Below are 20605 nucleotides of genomic sequence, written 5' to 3'. Positions count from 1 at the left end.
CATTTCATTGAGTTACGTTGTGGGCTAAAGAGTTAGAGAGAGATAAGTGATTCATTTGCAAAACAAATTCTTAAATAGCGCCGTAAACACTTCACTGTGCAAAGAGGAAAAATTATCTCAACATTTTCATCTGGTAAAGGATGAAATGTTGAAAGAAGTGAAACATTAAAAAAATCTTCATGTAGTTTTTTGCAATATTAGATATTCTATGCATCTCCATGTAAATTAGTTCACGATTTCTATATGTATTATCACCATAATGTGCACATTTTGCTTTGATGAAAACCTCCCCTCTAATTTACACAATGTGACATGCCTGAAATACAGGCCTATTGTTCACCCTTCACAACCACAAAACCAAAGCCTTTTTCATTTTTCCCCAGATTGTAGGTAACCTGTTTTTACAGCGTGCCTAATCACATAGTAAAATCCCTTTAAACCTTAAGATCTTACACACGACTCATGATGTAGTTCCCAAAACACAACCAACGCTCTTTGACAGCAGAAGAAATACATTACACATATTTCTCTCTCTCTCAAAAAAACAAAAGTTCTCATGGTGTAAATCATGTTCATTTTTGTTTCACTTGTTGATGTTGGACTCGAATTAAGTCATGTGGTTTGCAAAAACAAAAACCAAAACCTGCTCCATGGCAGAGAGAACTGTATGTACTCAGCAAGTCCTGTAAACCTGCAGTGACTGCTGCGTGCCACTCTGCTTTGGCATTCTCTAAAACATGAACTGTAAACTGTGTGGTGTGGCAGCCTTTTCACTACAGCTGTGCTGTAATTATGCATTCTTGGAAAGCCAATTAAATCTCACAGATGTTCAGTAAATCTGTCTTCAGATTTATTCTAAATCTCAGGGCAAACAGACTTAAGCAGAGAAGGCAAGAAGTTGAATCTCCCCTGTCTGTGTGTAAATATCTACTGATTTATATTTAGCAGCTTCTCCCTGAGAGACACTGCAGGAGTCTTTTCCATTTAACGATGAACAACCAATCAGCTGTGCTCTAATAAGATTCCACATGCTCGTCCTGCCAAATAAATAAATAAATAAATAAATAAATAAATAAATAAATGAATGAATGAATAAATAAAATAAAATAGAGTCAGTGGTAAAGTATAATTTTTCAGTTGAATTATTCAATAGAATTAAAGGAATAGATCAAAAGTATATTTCTGTCAAATTTGACCTGAGGTTTCTTCTACAGAATTTAACCATGCATTTAATTTATTCCCAAGTGGCCATAGGTTGCCTCAAAGAAATACAATTGCAAAGATTTTTTGGGAGCTGTTTTTCCAAGTAACATTTTTTTCCTTGTATTATTACTCAGTATGGTCACTGGCTTACAGTTTCACGGGTGTTGCATCCATCAGAGCTTGAAACAGGCACAACAATGGAGCAGTTTCAATATTATTGACAAGATCTATTTATCCACACACACAAATGCAAAACATGCACTGTGCTCACATTCTGTTGAGAGCAACTTATGGTTCAGTGTCCTGTCTGAAGACAATTCAGCCATTTGGTTGGAAGATGAATTCATCTCAATGCACACATTTATTCACATTATAACACAATCTTACACAATTTTATCTGTTATACTCATTGGTATTGTCAAAGTGAAGGTGTGCTGTCCTGTGTAATGCCAGGTAAAGCACTGTACAGAGCAGCTTAAAACTTGTGTCAGACATATAATGTTGGGACCAGCAAACTGTTTGATGTTTATTGTGCAGTCATGGAGCGGAGAGGAGCTGAACTTCAGGTGTAATTGAGGTTTGTAGGTAATGTTGACCTGTAAGCCAGTGAAGGTGAGCTGAAGCACCCCATGAATGGGGCCATGCTTAAACTGTGATTGAAGAGCCTCTCATGCTGATTGGATATTAAGGGCTGAGACAGAGGGCGGAGACAATGTGAGCATCAGAAACAAAGATAAGAAAAATCTGGAAATCTTGGTTAAGGTCTCTCTCTCTCTGTCTCTCTGTCTCTGTCTCTGTCTCTCTCTCTCTCTCTCTCTCTCTCTCTGTCTCTCTCTCTCTCTCTCTCTCTCACACACACACACACACACACACACACACACACACACACACACACACACACACACACACACACACACACACACACACAGATATGGCCCTTCACATGGTCAGGGCATTCAGAGCAGGTCCAGTCAAAGCCAGCTGCAGTCGTCATGGCTCTCCGGATAGCGACATCTCTCTGTCTGTGTTTCCTGTTGGTGAGTGTCTCACGTTAAGAAAGACTTGAAAATTTATTAGATTTTAATTCTCATGACAAAAGACAATTTTATGTCTAAATATGCTGCAGAATGAATTATAGATAGAAATACACCAAAATGAGGGCAAGGTGTTGAATGCATGGAAGAGGGATTTAAAAACAACTGTACCAGTGATTTTATAATAATCATATATTCTTGAATAGTTGAGGAAAGGCCTTGCCTTTGTTGTCTTGTCAGAAACATTTGTTGCTGTGGGCATTAAGTCTTCCTCCTGTGCTTTTTCAATGTGTACTGCTGCATTACTCACTTGCTGTGCAAGAGGGAAATGCTTGATTTCTACTGTGTAGTCAAGCAAAAGTATGCAGTTTAAATCTGTCTCGGGAGTTTGAGATTCTTAATGCAAAGCAGATGCACTGCTACATAAAAATTGCTGGTTGCCGAATGTTTGGCCAACATTTTACAGCTGTAGTTGGTTGGTTACATTCATTCATGCAGGACTGCCACAAAGAATCACTTTGTAATCAATCATTTGGTAAATATTCACTTGCTTACTCGATTACTCATGAAGTAATTTCAGAATGTACTGTGCACGTATTCAGAACATAGATTGACTCTGTCTGCTCAGTACTTGCGATGTTTGGACTAAAAAGTGAAGGAAATAATAAAAGTCAAGGAATGTCTTGAAGTGCTGTGATCAGCTGATCGTTGTTCAGTGTTGTTGTGTTTTCCTTCTGTACACAACAACTCTGAATCAGAGACAAACCAGTGCATCAACCTTAGGCTTCTCGTGTATATTGTAAAGAATAACAAAAATCTGTTTGCCTTTCTGCAGGGAGCAAATTGTTGGCATGATCTTCGCAATACTGAGTATGACTGTTGGCCAATCAGCAATCCCAATGATTCCAACATGATCAGCTGTGGAGGTAAGGGTTGTTTTTGCTGTTGTTGCTTTTTGAGTATTTGTCTGGTTGCTGATGTGTGGTCTTCAGCTTTTTCCAGCAATATTTCTGATTGATTTACTGGAAAATCTGATCGTCTTCCTTCTTCAGCTGGAAAGGAAGTAGGCAGAATTGAGAGCATATATCTAGATGTTCGCACTGTGGCTTTAGCCAGTCATTTCAGAGTAACATGCTGAGGTGTTGTACCTGTGTGTTGTCAAAGGTCTGGAGATGGCCTGGGTGCAACGTCCTCCAGAAAAAATAACCAATGGAGAAGACTTTAATGTCTCGTACACAGTCACTGCGTCAGATTCCTTCTATGACTATGCTGTCCGGAACAAGATTTTCCAGTTCAGGTGAGGGTGTTACCTAAACATCCTGTCATACCAATAAAATGACATGCAGATGAAGATGAAGATACAGAAACACACAGATAAGAAAGTCATTGATGTAACTGTTGAAAAGCTACACAAATGTAAAAAAAAAATTTCCGTGTAAAATGTGTACAAGTTTACAAAAACTAAATGAAATTTACATGAAAACTAAATCAGTTTATAAAAGTTTTAATGTTTAATTTAATAAATAAAGAACTGACATCTGAATTGAAACTCAAGCTTGCTTTCCAGCTTTGCTGTTGGAGAGGGACACCGAAGTGTCAGTTTTGTGTGAGCTTTAACACAATGGGAAAAGCAACACGGGGTCTTATGCTAATTAACTTGGTTGTCTCTTCATTAACCTTCACTTTCAGCGAAGCCTCAGAGGCAAAGAGATTCTGTCACGAACATGAGTGCCCATCAAACTGGAACAACGCCAACGAAATGAACTGCTGTGTGTATCACGCCAACATCCACTCCTGTCCTCTGGGCCTCATGGTGGGTTGCTCTTTAGATTTTACACAACTGTGTTCACCCGAGGAAGCACAGTCCATACACTGCACACCTTTTCCTTATCATGCATTTGTAAACCATAATGCAATGGCCGCTGACAGGTGAAGTGGACAGCGCTGATTGTCCACTTTTCTTGAAGCCTGTGTGGGTAAGCAGCATCAAGCAGCAACTGAACATTTTGTCCTCAAACGTACGGACTTGATGACGCTGGCAAAGGCCACTCTGTCATGGCCCCATGAGAAAAAATTGCTAAAATATTTGGACCAGATACCACAACACACCTTCATAGGTCCAGTTAAGTACACGTCTGACTGGTAAGGGCTGTTTTGGCAGCTGAGGGATGTCCTACCCAGTTGATCACAGTGTTAGGGCTGACAAGTGATAACATGACAACTGCCATGCTAAAAAAGCAGTTGCTTTTTTTTTTTTTTTTTTTCAACACAGATCACTTCATTAATTTAGAGTTTGAGAACAGCTTCTGACAAAATTGTGGATCAACATTGCATCATGGTTAAATTTGAGGTGTTGAATGCCAACACTGAATGCAGTTCTTTAATGAATTCAATTTTATTGACGGCTGTTTCAGTGTTCTGAACTGAGTGGAACCATTTTTGGGGGAGAAGGAACAGAGTCTCATCTTTTCACTATTAAGCAAACTGTTGCAGACAGTGATCATGACTTTCTTTTTCTTTTCTTTTTTAAATACTTAAAGGTATAGTGGATGATTTTATCGAAAAAGTCGAAGCCAAACGTCTGTTACTCGCTTTTTGAAAAACGCGCATTCGCCAGACCATCCTACCTGCTCTACTGCTGCTACGAGCGCACTTGACGGCGTTATGCAAGCATTTCTCCAGCGTGATTGACGTGTTGGAGGTTGAGATTCGCATCACGCAATTCATTGGCTAAAACATCGTCCATTATACCTTTAAGTTATGTGAAAGTCAGTCTGTGTTCTGTTATTTTGAGTTGTTGCTCAAGAAAATATATAAAATAAAAATATAATACACTTGGTATGAACAACAATACTTAAAAGTTGCATTATAGGCAGAGCCAATATGGAGCTGAATACTCAAATGGTCAATATTTCGAAATTGGTGGTACATCCCACATCAGCAGAGAAAGAAGACTTGGCTCATGGGCCTGCACTGCAGTTGTTCAAGTAAGTTGCAAATTTTAAAAAGTTTTTTTGAAAAACTTTTCAATTTTGACACATTCATTTTTTTTTCTTTAAAATACATCTATCAAGAGTGTGATATTGTGTTTCTAGTGAAAAGTTATTTTTTTTTAATATTAAGCAATGAGTAATTTCACTGCAATTGTCTGTGGCAGAATTGTTTTCAATTTGTCAGTTTGTAAAGTAAAGGTTTTTTTTGTAGTCCTCTTTAAATGTACAGTAGTTTGATATTTTTTATGTTAGATTATGCAGAGGCCTGAGTTGACTCCTTTTGAAGGATATTTTTTGCTTTTTGTATATCTAATCTTTTCAAGTGAACTACAGTATTCATAGGAATGTTTTTATATCTAGTGGAATTATTGATTAATAGATTTTTTTTCGATCATCCTATACATATCAAACTGAAAACTTACGTCCTGACAACAAACTTTTCTTCTTATCTTTTCTTTAGATGGTTCTCCCAGCTTTAATTCAAGTCGCCTTACAATTTCTGATTGGACGATGCTCTTAACTGCTTTGAAAAAACTGTTTTGTCACCTGTTGTTAAAATTGTGCTGACGAGAAACAGGCAGCTCTCAGGTCGAACATGATGCAAGAACCCCTGTTTGATGAGCTTTCTGTAACTGGTCTACTGCAGTGGCTCTAAAGCGATTACATATCTCGAAAGGCCTCCACTACGACCAACCTAAATACAACGTACAGCACATTAACCTGATTCATTACGGGCAGCTCATACATTCACCGCTGACACTAAGAGCCACACTGCACTGAGCAGCAGCAGCACTTCTTTGCTTGCTTTGAGGAGGAAGGATCCGAGGATGCAGCTCGGACACCAGATGGCAGCAGGTCCAGGATCAAGGTGCCGGAGCTGGAGGTTAGGGGCGCACTGAGGGCAGTGGACCACTGGAAGGCCCTCGGACCTGAGGGAGTGAACGGGAGCATCCTCAGAGTTTTCACAGAACAGCTCAAGTCACTGTCCCCGGCCATCATCCCACCTTGACTGAAGTCGGCTACGATTGTCCCATCACTCAAATAGACCACCAACCTTGATGACCCTCAACCAGTCACTGTCACCTGTTCTAGTGAAGTGTTTCCAGAAACTGGCTCAACGTCACATCATATCCTACCTCCCAAACATACTGAATCCACTGCAGTTTGCACGGAGAACTAACAGATCAGCAGAAGACACTATTGTCTTCTCACTCCACACTACCATCTTCCACCTGGATCAGCACTCTGTGCACACGGCTGTCAGTGCCTGCCCAGATAATACCATCACCAAGTTCACTGACCACACCACAGTGGTCGGTCCCATCTGACTAAATGCATCCAGGGACGAGATTCAGAGGCTGCTGGAGTGGTGTGAGGCCAACATCTTGGTTCTCACAACCTCTCAAATCATAGAACTAATTTTTGACTTCAGGAGGAGGAAGTCTGACCTGCGACCCATCTGTATCGGTGGGGAAGATATGGAGAGAGTGGCCAGCTTCAAGTTTCTGGATGCACACATTGGTGTGGATCTCCAGTACAGATCTAATAACACGGAAGAAAGAATCACTGGTCACCCTCTCCCCTCCAGTTAGGAGGCCTCTAGTGCCTGCTGAACTGCTGCCGTCTGGCAGAGGTTTCAGGGCACTGAGATTATGCACTACAGTTTTCGTAATTACGAATGCTTAATCAATGCACACCAATAAAATCCAATCCTGCAGCGACCATTAAAGATGCTACAATAACTATTCTCTGAACCTGATTGCTCATTTTGTGTTTTACACTGGGTCACTTTACTGCTGATTTTAACTGGACATGATTTCACATAATGTTTATTTTTGTTATAGTTGCTTGCTAAGCATGTGTGGCACATCTGACCTATTTGGTGGGTTGGCTTAACTGCATGCTCATCTTTTACAAATGCATGTCCGTTTTTTTTTTTTTTTTTTTGCTCACGAGGGGCGGATTTCCTTGTTCTCTCGTTCAACAGTGCGACTGTTCAATGACAATAAAAATGTATCTTCTCTTATCTTTACAACACTTCACACACAAGGTTCAGCACATCATTATCTCTCACAGCAAACCACAGTTATATTAGCAGTTGTTTAAATACATGCACACAGTCTGCTTACAGACCTGACTGTCTTAAAAACTAAAAAGTTTCACATTTCATGTCATTTCAAGTCATTTCAAGTCATTGCAGGTGAGGCCTTGGTTCAGTTGGTAGAGCTGATGTCTTTCGATTGGAACATTGCAGGCTTGATGCTGTCCTCAACATTCGTTGTAAACCCAGATACTTTACTCAACCTTTTTTTGTTTTTGTTGGAATAAATTCCAGTAGGATGTAGAGGGTCCTGTAGTCATAAAAATGTTCAAACTGCAGTTTTGGACATAAAAATAAATAATTAGCTTTCTCTGTCTTTCTGACGTCTTTCGAAATGCAGTTGCTTTGTAAAGTCGTCCTTTTTTAATGAAGGAATAGAATGAGCCCAATAGTCTCTTAATAAGGCAGTACATCTTGTGATTTATCATTGTAACCAAAAACTCCCAAATCTCTATATGTTTTTATCCGGTATCTCTCAGCTGCTTCTTGACCGAAAGTTGTCCTACTTAACATTTCGGCAGCACGGTCAGGTGTGCTCCAGAGGGACCAATCAAGACACAAAAGAAAGTCAGAGAAACTGCTTCACCTTCCATGCCCTAAAATGAATTCCTCTATCTTTAGGCTTTTTGCATTGTAGGACTGTTAGTATTCTGGTATTTTCAGATATGAAAGCAACTACTCGTAAAAAAAATGCTTTAACTGTTTTGGTGTCAACCGGACCTCGAATATGGAATGTGCGTACCGTTACATGCAACATCTAACATGTGACAAACAAGAATCCTTGAAATGCGTTGTTTGGTGTTGTTTCTCTTGTTGTAGCAGTACTTTTGGCAGTATTATGAAGACTGCATTTGTATAGATGTAGTCTTTAATTTATGCAACAGGCAGTAAATCTTTCAGCCTTGAAAGGCCTTCGTGATGAGCAGTGACCACATTTGGGTTGTGTTCATTAAAAATAAACAATTAAATTCATATTATCGGCCAAACAACTTATTCTGCTGATCGCCATGGTTTTCTTGATTGTATGATTGATGTATTTTCAAAATTCTATAACAGTGATATGCAGATGAACTACCTGGTACCTGGATCATATGCATTTTCCACTCCACTTTCTCAGCTGTGCTGCTCACCCAAAATCTATCTGTCTCTTCCAAATTTGCCACTAATAACAAAGAACAACAAAAACAACTTAAAAGTAGATTCGCTAAGTGAATAAGACTTATTGCCAAAAAGACTACAAATGTTTTTTTTACCTTTTACCCTACAGTTAGATTTGAGACAGAAGAATAAAGCAAAATCTCAGAAATGAAAACTGTTTTGTCATTTTTCAACATTTCAAATTTGTTTTCATAAATTTATATATTGTGTTACTTAGTTTGAAGCTTGCAAAGTTAATTTAAATTGCCCCAATGAATACCCATTGTTTCACATGTAGACTCCCATTTAGTTGATGGTTGAATTAGAAGTGGTTAAGTTGCATTATTCAATTATGAAATGACAAAATTAACCAGCAGACTGCTTTACATTGACAGTTCAACCAACATTTGTGTAGAGTCAGTTATGGGTGAAAATTCAAGGTGATTCATAAACCTTAAGAAGCACTTTCATTTTGGTTTCAGTGCCAGCTTTCACGGTAGGTTCAACACTTCAGCTTGAGAGTATCTGAACATTGTTTCATCATGATTTTGCTATCTCTTCAAAGAAACAAGGTCAAATATGTGGCCCATGGATCCCTGATGATGGTAAAATAGTGACCCACACAGTATCCAAAGCTGGGAAGATGACCCAAAAGTACTGGACCTCAAAGGTGAGTCGATTCCAGCAGCACTGTTAAAAAACTCTTATTTTTTTACATGTGTAGGAGATTCGTGGCCTTTCTCATGTAATTCTTTTACACACACGCAACTTCAGTTTTTTAATTTTATAAAGTATTATTTTTGTGAAAGTGAATTTCAGAAAATGATCATCTTGTATATATATATCTCACTGGAATTTCACTGTATAAAATTTCTGGACTGAACAAAAATATTGGTGGGGAAAATGAAAAGTATTGTCCCCAAACAAATCACTCTCATTGTGGGCCCTTGAGCAAGGCTCAGGGTGTTGGATAGTGGCTCCTCATTTTTTTCTTTCAGACAATGTTTGTTTGTAAATTGTGTTATTTTCTTTAATGGAACTGAACTTTTCTTTGAAAATAATGTTACATGATGCTTTTTACTTATTTTGCAGGTGTGATTATTTGTGTTCATTTTGTTAAGTTTCATTAAGTTGAAAAAAAAAAACTATTGTCAAATAAGAATTAAACTGACCAGGAACTAGTTCCTCCATTTTAAAACTTTTAATTGTTTTTTCACGGTTTTATATCTTTGAAGGTGGTTTTGATCCATGTGGGACCCACTTCAGTCATTGCTCATATCAAAGTAGGACAGATGCATGCAGCGCTGGAGTCCAAAGTGCTCGTTGTTAGTGCTCAAGGTCAGTCTGCTGAGACTTATGTTAAAGATCATGTAAAAATGATAGAAAAAAAGGTTATATGAAAAATATAGACCTATTTATTGGGGGTTATTACCATTTTAATGACCTGGTTCACACACACACACACACACACACACATAATCATAAATAAATAAATAAATATTTTATATATATATATATATATATATATATATATATATATTTGGACCAAAAATTAAGAAATGCTTGATTGCGTTTCAGTGTGTGGGGATGATGTCTGTGAGCTAGAGGAGACGTGTCTCAACTGCCCTGCAGACTGTGGCATCTGCCCCATGTCCATCGGTATCAAGGTGGCCATTGGACTTCCAGTCACCCTGTTTAGCAGTGGCTTCATTCTAACAATGGTGGTCAGTCTTCGAAACACACATGGAAACACACACATCTGTGAATCTCATACAGGCCATGGTGAATCATGCATTGATTTTCTCCTCTCTTCCCTCCTGTAGTGGCTTCAGTACCAGAAACAGAAGATGTTTTGGGACGAAAGCTGGATCATCAACTACACGAACATAATATTTGGTAGGATGATAAAAACTACAACTCAGTAATATGAATGTGTTTCCACTGAAAGCAGTGTGCATGTGTGTGTGTGTGTGTGTGTGTGTGTGTGTGTGTGTGTGTGTGTGTGTGTGTGTGTGTAAATTAGCATAGGATCATTTGTGTACTTACCATCCATATTACAACTGCAAAAAAATGTCTCCAAGTTGTCAATAAGTTGATGCTGTGCCTGACTGAAGTATTCAACTGTTTTGTCTGCAGGTAGATTAGGCTACAGGGGCCATGACAGCATGACAAGTCTGCAACCTACCAAGAGCAACTCCTGCATCAGCCGAGCCACCAATGTGACCGTGTTCACAGGCGTCAACACTTCCTTCAAGCAAGGCTGCATACAGCCAGGCATATAGTGAGGAAATCTGTTGTCAGTTTCAATAAATACATTACATGGAAGGTTTGACTCAACACACAGAGAAATGTATAGTTTTGACTCCAGGACATTATCTGTAATATTATTAGAAATTTAAAAAAAAATATTAACTAGATCAGTTTCATAATTCTTATTTCTTTGGGGTGTTTGCTTCACTGTTTTGCAGCGATGGGAGGACAGTTGCAGTGAAGCACATTCATAAGAAACATTTCACTCTGTCCAAAGCCATCAGAAAGGAGGTGAAAGAAGTTAGGTGAGCAAACACACTTTCTTTCCTCTCCTCCAAACTAATGGACTTGCATTGCCCTTTCAAAACAATCTCCTGCAAGTGATGATTTTCTTTCATTGTGGCCAGGCAACTGGACCACCCAAATCTATGCAAGTTTATTGGGGGTTCCATTGAGGTTCCATTTGTGACCATCATCACAGAGCACTGCCCTAAAGGAAGTCTGTCGGATGTCCTGCTAAATGACGACATACCCATCAACTGGGGCTTCAGGTGGGAAGACATCACCGTCTATTCATTGTTACATCTTTACTTGCAAGTTCAGAGACTTTCAAACATTTTTCTTTTGCAACTCTTATTTTGATGATCATCATCATGATCCAAGGTTGGGAATCACTTGTTTTGCTGATAAACAATAACAATATTGCCAAAGGACCTGTTGTTACTGTTGTTAGTAAAGGTATTACTCTTAAGATGCACTATTTATACACATGCCTTGTGGTTAATGTCAAAGACTGGTTAATTTCTTTAATTTGTTGTACTAAAACAAAACAAAACAACAACAGCAACAACAAAAAAATCAAAAATAACAAAGATGAAAAGGTAAATGAGTAAATTTAAGCTATATTTGCACCGTTAAGTTTTTTGGAAAATCAATTTTTTAAGATTTAAAAAACAAAATTTAAACAGCACTATTTTATGTTTGTTTGACAGTTTGTTTTGGCCTAATACACCCCTAGTGACAATCCAGGTTAAATGAAGCTTCTCTACCTTTGTGGGACATTTTTAGAATTTGCTCGGTTAAATAGCTGATCATAACAGGAGCACCTGAGCTGGGTGCGAAAGTGAACAAAGTGTGAACTGAGGTTTCTGGCACGCTTGTTAAGCAGCATTTCATAATAACGGTGCATTTTGTAATAAATGCCCGAAATGTAATCATTTTGTCATTTCATTTTGTAATAAAACCGCATTTTGTAATAAACTGCCCCAACGCATTTTGTAATAAGTTATTACATTTTGAGAAGATTATTACAAAATGCACTTGCAACTTTTTAATTGTCTTCAAAATGTAATAGCATGGTGCATTATGTAATAATACCTCTTTTTATTGTTCATCAAACAATAAACTTAGACAAGAGTGACTTGGAAGGTTACAGGAAGCTTGAGATAGCCATAGCACTGCCTTTGAGCCGTGTTGTGGGAAAAAAATTGCATCTCAGTAGCAATACTTTCTACAGTGTAGCCTAATAAACCAAGCATGCTTCCGTAACCCAGTTTCCCTTTCAATGTATCGTTTTACCTTTATCGAAACTATGTCCCTATGTCTAGGGACATGGAATGTCACCTCTTTGGGGGAAACAGCACCTTCTCAAAATGTAATAATTTATTACATAATGCGGCAAAACTTTATTTTATTACAAAATGCGTTGGGGCAGTTTATTGCAAAATGCGGCAATTTATTTCAAAATGAAACGACAAAATTATTACATTTTGGGCATTTATTACAAAATGCACCGTTATTACAAAATGCGGCTCAACACACGCTTCATTATATCTGCTGAAAGAGAATTCCACTCATCATACTCCAACAGTTACAGTTGTGCAGTTCGGAGAATAAAAGTGTAGAACACATGGACAATAACGCCTTTGCTCATACAGGCTGTCTTTTGCAACTGACATCACCCGTGGGATGTCCTACCTCCATCAACACAAGATGTTTCACGGGAGACTTCACTCCAGAAACTGTGTAGTTGATGACCGCTGGGTGTGCAAAATCTCAGGTATCAAAATATCACACAGATTCACTGTGCAACACTCCAGAGGGTGGAGAACAGTTTGACACATTGCAAATCATAACACTGCTGAAATACAACCAACTCAGTGGTAATATCACAATGCAAAGTGTAAAACATTGTTCTGCTGTTCTGTACTCTACATTTCTCTGCGTTCGGACTTAGATTACGGACTGACAGCATACAGAGAAGAGGACTTTGAAGCCTTCAGTAATGGATTCAACTGTGGGGATCTAAACCTCATATACTGTGCACCCGAGGTCGTGCTGGGAAGCAGTTCAAGCATGACACCAGCAGCTGATGTTTACAGGTCTGTTTGAGCCATTTAGCATGTAGCTTTGATTGAAGGATTTCATTTGTTCGTCGAATGTTTAGACTAAGTGGTGAAGCAGAATAATAAATGTTTGTATTGTTTCTATTGATGATGAACATCAAGCTATGTCTCATTGCAACCTTTTTTTCCCTCAGCTTCTCCATGATCTTGGTTGAGATCGCAACTCGCTGTGACCTCATTTCAGTGAGTTTGACAACCGGCTCCATAGATTACAACCTTCTGCTTGCTTTTGATCGGTGCTTTGTAACCGGTAGTGCTCTCAAACAGGACCAGGCTGAAGGAGTCAGAATGGACATCACATGGCGTCCTCCTCTCCCCGAAATCAAGGCAGGAAAGGCTGACACGGACTGTCCCAATCAGGGAGACTATTGTGAGGTTTGTCGCAGCTTTAATTATTGCTTTGTCCATAAATTTATGTGGACAAATTTGATTGATTTTAATTGGTTCACGTTGAACAGAACAAACACCTATTCATTTTTAAAATTCTTTAAACAGTGTGCTGCATAGACATATGGTATTTGGGGGCCGCTGTGGCTCAGTTTATAGAGTGGGTCGTCCCTCGATCGGAGCTTTGCATGCTTTGTTCTTTATCATCCACATGTCTTAGAGTCCTTGATCAAGACACTGAACCCCACTTTGCTCCCAGAGGATGGACTGAGGACTTGGCATGATTGCATCTCCCCTGTCATGTGAATGTGATTAAAAATGTGAAGAGCTGTAGGGACTGCTCAAGCAGTGGAAAAGTGCTATTTAACTTAACTCCATTTACCTTTTATTTCTCTTTGTTTTGTCTGAAAATGTTGAACAGCTTATAAAAAAATGCTGGTGCCACAACACTACAATGAGACCCACATTTGAGCAGGTGAAAAAGTCTCTTGAAAAGATGAACCCACTCAAAGTCAGCCCTGTGGACATGATGATGAACCTGGTAATAATTCACTCGAATTCGACAAAATCAACATACATAAACAATGCAGGGCTGTTTGTGTCATCCACATTTCTTTTCAGACACAATGTTGTTTAATTGCAGATGGAAAAGTACAGCAAGCACCTGGAGGCCATAGTTGCAGAAAGAACACAGGACCTGTTGCAGGAGAAACAGAAGACAGATCGACTGCTGTACAGTAAGCCACAAACCGATGAGGAGAGAGAAATAAAGCTCTTCGTAAAATTACTTTATTGTATACTATTGACATGCCATTGATGCTAAACATAGACAGGACTGTGTGTATAATGCATATTGTAAATTGTTGTTAACAGTCGGCTATAACTTAAGAGTACATGTAAATTAAAAAACGTGTGCATGCATGAGTTGTTTATTGACAGTAAATAACTATAACGATTTCCTGTATAAACACATAAACTCTAAAGATGTACCATCATTGAAATGCAGGTCAATGTAATCACTGCCATCTAGTGGAATGGAAGTAAAACTGAATGTCCAAAAGACATGAAATTCATTTGCAGGCATGTTACCAAAGCCGGTGGCTGATGACCTTCGTCAAGGACAAACAGCAGAAGCTCAGAGTTTCACCAATGCCACAGTCTACTTCAGGTGTGTGTGTGTGTGTGTGTGTGTGTGTGTGTGTGTGTGTGTGTGTGTGTGTGTGTGTGTGTGTGTGTGTGTGTGTGTGTGTGTGCGTGCGCGCAGTCTTGTATTTCTATCCTTGTGGGGACCGTCCATTGACTCCCATTCATGTCTAGCCCCTAACCCTGACCCTTACCCTAACCCTAACCCACACCACAATAAAGCCTAACCCTAAAGAAATGTTTTTGCACTTTTACTTTTTTCAGTAACAACAACATGGTCAAGAAAACACTGTTTCTCCTACTTAGGACTGGAAAAAGGTCCCCACAAGGCACGTCGTTCCACGTTTTGCTATCCTTGTGGGGACATTTGGCCCCAACAAGGATAGAAATACGAGAACGTGCGTGTGTGTGCGTGTGTGTGTGTGCGCATGTGCTTGATGTGCTTGCACGTTTGTGCATGCATATGTTAGTGAGTGTGTACATGTGTTTTGAATGAATGAAGGTAATCTCATAGGATTTAAAAAGGCATCTGAGCTCAAAGTTACTATGTTAAAAGTAAGTAAATAGTAGCGTAGATGGTGTCTCAGAAATGGGATTCATTTTGAGGGTTAAATATAGATTAGGTCTGACGTGCTCTGTGTCTGCTGTCACATGTAGTTCCCTCTTCCTTTGTGAACTTGTTTATCTCAGTGTACACTGGGAGACTAACCAGAGATGGCTAACACAGTGTTTCTCTGTTCTGACAGTGACATTGTTGGCTTTACTCAACTGTCTGGTGCCAGCACACCTCACCAGGTCGTAGACTTCCTCAACCAGCTTTACACCACCTTCGATGACATTATTGATAACTATGATGTCTACAAGGTGGAGACAATAGGCGATGCTTGTACGTAAGAATACATTGCACAATTCAGTGTAGTGCATAGTTTTACTCGAGCATAGCATATACTTGAGATGTAAACAAAACATTTTGAATTTCACCTTTGTCATTCTTTTTTTACACTATTATGAATGAACAAGGTTTGATGCTTGACATTGCTCTGCCTGTGGTTCTATGGTTTCTTTTGAACAGACATGGTGGTCTCAGGGGTCCCTCAAGAAAATGGCATCAATCATGCAGGAGAGATTGCCAGCATGGCTTTGGATCTTGTGAGTGTCTGCCATGCTTTTAAGATTCCACACAAGCCCAACACTCAGCTGAAGATCCGTGCTGGCATCCACTCAGGTACAAGGACACAAAGGCTGCATCTTTATAACTATACAGCACTCTGAGATATTAAAGATGAGCTACATGTAGTGTGAACTGTAAATGTGCAGTGGATTACAAGAATTTAAACTATTACAAGTACCTCGTATATGGTAGTGATCCATCGAAGGGCGAAGGTATCACAGTCCTTAGTAGACGGCTTTCCCTAACATGAGCATTAAAGAATTAAAATAAAAATAGATATTTAAAAAGTAAGATAATGAAAAATATATATAATTTAATCAAAATTTGTCATGATTTCATTGAGCAACACATTATCATTACTACTCTCTGGGAAAAAAACAACATGCAATTATGTCAAAAACTGTAAAACTTTATGTTTCTACCCAGGGCCTGTAGTAGCTGGTGTGGTTGGCACTAAAATGCCACGCTATTGCCTGTTTGGGGACACGGTCAACACAGCGTCACGCATGGAATCAACAAGTGAAGGTAATGAAAGTGGAAAAGAGAGATGTTTAACGCAAACATTAGATTTAATGTTTCACTTAAAGATCAATGTATTGAGTGAAAAGCTTCCTCTTAATGCTGTGGTTTGACAAGTATCAAGAAATTTTACTACAGTACAAAACATCTTTACGTCAGTGGCTGCAAAACTCAATGTTTTTGTTTTGTTTTTTAAATTCATTACATTACTCAAGATAACTATTAACACATGCAAGAAACTGTTTCCTCACACATCACCATACCTGTGATACACAATATCGGTACAATAATCATAATAGTCATAATGTGTAAAAAAAGAAAACATGTCATGTTTTCCAATTTCAACATTCGCTTGCAGAAAAACAACACTTTTTTCTTTGGCATTGATTGCTTTATACCAACATGTCAGTGACATTGTGTTAAGCTTAATAGATCTTAAGGTAAAAATATGAAATATTGTCTTTAATGTGAAGTATTGTCAGCCATAGTCATTAAAATATTGTCATTACAAAGATGATATATTAAAGGGATGTTTACCAAATGAGTACAGATATGGTGTATACACAGGAATTACCCTCTGTCGCAATGCAGTAATAAGCTTTCAGTCTTCTTTATGAAATATCCTAATATTATGAGACCAATAAGAAATATCAAGATTATGTCTTCAACATTGAAGTTCAGTTGACTCATCAAACAGCAGGTTTTGTCTCCAGCACGGTATGACGCAGACATCCCTGTCTTTACCACAGCCTTGAAGATCCAGGTGAGCGGTGCAACAGCGGATTTACTTCACACCCTTAAAGGTTACATACTGACCTGCAGAGGAACCCTGAATGTGAAGGTAAATCATAAGCATTCATGTGTGGCACAATTTGTATTTAGTAAAACACAGGTTGACTTTTAATTTAATTAATAAAGAGAAGAAAGAAAAAAAAAATCTCATGAGCAACTTTTTTGAGGAAGTCCATCAAAAGATCTGTTTATGAAAATAAGGGCGTTCAGACCTATTGGGTTTTTTTTCTACCTATGGCTGAAGATCATTTATTAAAAATAAAGAAATTACAACAAAACTTAGGATTTCTGCAGGTTTTTTTCTGCTTCACAAGAGGATGGCGTAACAAGCCCGACAGTGGCATTGCCCTCAGTTCATTCTTAGCTATGTTAGTGACTTTTACTGTTTTATTTGGTTTCAAAACACATATCACCAAAGCGTGCTGATATGTATTCACAAATCCTTTCAAATTATTCTAAATTAGGGCACGATTAATTCTGAGTGGTGCATTCTCGACCTTAGTGTCTTTCAAAACTCAATAGATCAATCCATAAACTGTCTGGAAAAGACCTCTGAAAAAACAAACAAAATAAAAAAGAAAACAGAGGGAAAAATAGAGAGATTTGCTGTCTGCCCAATTTTTGTGTGTGTGTGTGTGTGGGGGAGGGGGGGGGGGGGGGGGTCAGGCAAGCACTACAGTATTAATTCAAAGTCACATTTAATTCTCAATATGATTCTCTGTTTGATTCACCCTTTGCTCTGCTCATTCTTCCCAATTCTCCTAACCCAACAGGGCAAAGGCGATATGACAACATGGTGGCTTGAAGCAAAAAAGAATGGTCACACTGACCCTCTGGTCCGAGCATCTGAGTCTAGAGTCGTCCCCGTACCAGTTAGTGACTAGAAGTTTAATTGTGGAAAAAATTCAGTGCATGTTTGTAGAGCTGATATGTGTTCAAGTGAACTGCTTTGTGCAAATACTGTAGTAAGGTGTTTGAAATTCAAATCATATAATGACTGTAAATTTAATAATTAATTAAAAAGAACACAGTTTTTGTCTGGCGACCTCGGTCCCTGATGATGATGATGATGATGATGATGATGATGATGATGATGATGACGACAATGTTTTGTTTTTTTAAATTTATAATGTATATTGAAAAAGATCTCAAATATCTAACTTGTACCGCCACCACTGGTGTGTGAATGTGAGTGTGAATGGGTAGATGTGCTAATGCAGTGTAAAGCGCTTTGGGGTCTGCTAATGCAGAGGAAAAGTGCTATATATAAGTGTAGACCATACATAAAATCAACGTATAGAACAGAAAGGTAGCACACTGTAATGGCAAATGATTTGGATTAAGGTTTGGTTTCTAAAAACCTGAAATGTGTATTCCTTGTGTTGAAATCAAATCTGGTACCATGCCAGAAAATATTTTAGACTTAAAATATGCAGCTCAGTGTAAACAAAACAGTAGCAAAAATCAAATTAATTCACACAATGTTTTTTTTTTTACTCAAAATAAATAAAGAAGCTGTATTCACATATGACTATTATTTTTCTCTTTCACGCAGCCTGTAATATTCTATAATAGTTTCTCACTGCCTGAAAATAAGTACATCTGGCCCAATATAATGGTTTTGATTCACTGTAAAGTCTTTACAACTTTGATAAACAATACTACTTTCGGAATGTGACTGCTTATATTTCAGACTTTTTGACTATATATAGATCATGTGTGTCAAGGCCATAGAAGAACAAGTATTGCTACTTTTATCATTTTTGCCATTGTTGTTGTGCAAAAACATGCTTAGTATTGTAAGAGATCATCTTGTACTCAGTTTTTAACGAGATAAATACTTTGTCCATGCATGGAAAATGTCAAACACATGAACAGCAATTTGGTTGAGAAAGAATTGGCTCCGTCGTGTTGTAGCTGTGTTTAGTAATGCTCACTGTGTAGTGCAATAAGTGTTTATTGTATTGTTTGAATATGCAATAAAATTTAACTGAAATGCTCTTTTTTTCCTCATACAGTTATGGTATTACAAAGAAGTGCAAGCACATATGTACACCTGCCATCATCTCCAGTTAGACAAAAAAAAAAATCACATCAGAAAATAGACATCACAAGAGATGTGTATATATTAAGAGGAATGAATTATATTCACCATTATTTCAATATATTTCCTTAATGACATGCTGAAGGACACCAGAACAAAATGCTTAGCTAATCTTATAGCTACAAAAAGAAAAATCTTAATATCTTGTTGAGCGCATCAGGAAGATTGTCTCCCCTGATATTCCCTATGCCCCCGTGTGCACTAAGTCTGAGACAAATGGGTTTTTGCTCTTTTTTGTAAATAAGGTTGCTACCATCAGCTCAGCTGTTTTCCCATCAAGCCTTCAAAATGCCTGAAACTTCTGTAATTCTGATACCTGGTCCTCGTTTTGCTCCTATACAACACATCACTGATCTACTTGGCTGGATTAAACCAATTTCAGGTCCTCTTGATGTCCTCCATACTAACCTCTTGACTCCATTGGATCCTGTGTTGTGGAAATGTTCAATATCTCTCTACATACTGGCTCAGAGATCCCTCTCAGCCAAATAGCTACAGACCAATATCCAAACTGCCTTTCATGTCAAAAATTTAGGGGAAAAAAGGTGCCAGGTAACTAAATAACTCCCTGACAAGCACCAATGTGATTGATATTTTTCAGTCTGATTTTCCCAACTGCATTCTATAAAGGCTGCTTTAGTAAAAGTCTCTAGAGACATTCTGATGAAGGCTAACTCTGGGGAGCACACAGTCTGGGTTGTACTGCATCTCTCCTCTTACTTCGATAGACCACAACATTATGATAAACAGACAGAACTTTTAGTGTTGTTCTAAACTGAGTGATGTCCAGTATAGCAGACCTGCCCTGTTGGAGTACCCCAGGAATCTGTCCTCAGTCCAATGCTCTTTCTGCTATATATATTCCCTCTTGGCCAAATCATAAGACGTTATAACACCATTTCATATTATCTTTATGCTGATGATATTCAGTTTGTGTATTGCAAAAATTGTCTTGCTTAAAAGGTTGCCTGTAAGAAATCAAAGAATGGCTAAATGACAACTTTCATCAATTAAATAATGACATCTTTTTAATTTAACAATGTTTTTGTGTCTTATTGTATCCACTGTAAAGCACTTTTTTTTTTTTTTACTTGTTACAGGTGCTATGTAAATATATTGTACTTATTTACTACAAAATGTCTCTGTAGGTGGAGACAAATTATTCCAGAAAATGGTGGTAAAAGTTAGTATGTGTTACAAGGGTTTGGACCAGCCGAGTGCCTTGAGCAATCCGAAAATAGAGACGAGGTGGTCAAGGTTCAGTGAACTACAGAGGATCGTTCCCAAAGTATCAAAGATGGCAAAGCAAAATTCAGTAAGTTTGGGGCATGACCAAACCATGTGTGTGTGATCAACCGGTGAGAGT

The 20605-nt window shown here is 38.3% G+C and overlaps 1 protein-coding gene across 1 annotated transcript; it reads left to right on the top strand.

Annotated features, from left to right (window-relative positions):
• Positions 1-2195: 2195 nt before the first annotated feature.
• Positions 2196-19049, top strand: LOC115382042 (atrial natriuretic peptide receptor 2-like). The gene is made up of 23 exons (XM_030083684.1): positions 2196-2240; positions 3073-3163; positions 3402-3534; positions 3927-4050; positions 9034-9138; positions 9704-9806; positions 10047-10192; positions 10292-10364; positions 10605-10749; positions 10937-11023; positions 11126-11269; positions 12656-12777; positions 12955-13099; positions 13258-13306; positions 13391-13498; positions 13932-14051; positions 14154-14247; positions 14591-14678; positions 15400-15539; positions 15726-15878; positions 16251-16349; positions 17093-17184; positions 17909-19049. Exons 1-23 carry the CDS (start codon positions 2196-2198, stop codon positions 18017-18019), a joined length of 2517 nt encoding a protein of 838 aa, XP_029939544.1. The 3' UTR covers positions 18020-19049.
• The last annotated feature ends 1556 nt before the right edge of the window (positions 19050-20605 follow it).

Source organism: Salarias fasciatus, chromosome 23 (assembly GCF_902148845.1).
Source record: "Salarias fasciatus chromosome 23, fSalaFa1.1, whole genome shotgun sequence".
NCBI classification, from domain to species: domain Eukaryota; kingdom Metazoa; phylum Chordata; class Actinopteri; order Blenniiformes; family Blenniidae; genus Salarias; species Salarias fasciatus.
Note: the sequence above shows the minus strand (reverse complement) of the source record. Positions and strands in the feature narration are given on the sequence as shown.

Excerpts from the sequence above, each read along its gene's own strand:
- LOC115382042 (XM_030083684.1), top strand. The coding sequence starts at position 2,196 with ATGGCTCTCCGGATAGCGACATCTCTCTGTCTGTGTTTCCTGTTG. Across the intron at positions 3,535-3,926 it reads AACAAGATTTTCCAGTTCAG|CGAAGCCTCAGAGGCAAAGA; the intron begins GTGAGGGTGTTA and ends CTTCACTTTCAG. Across the intron at positions 15,540-15,725 it reads GGAGACAATAGGCGATGCTT|ACATGGTGGTCTCAGGGGTC; the intron begins GTACGTAAGAAT and ends TCTTTTGAACAG.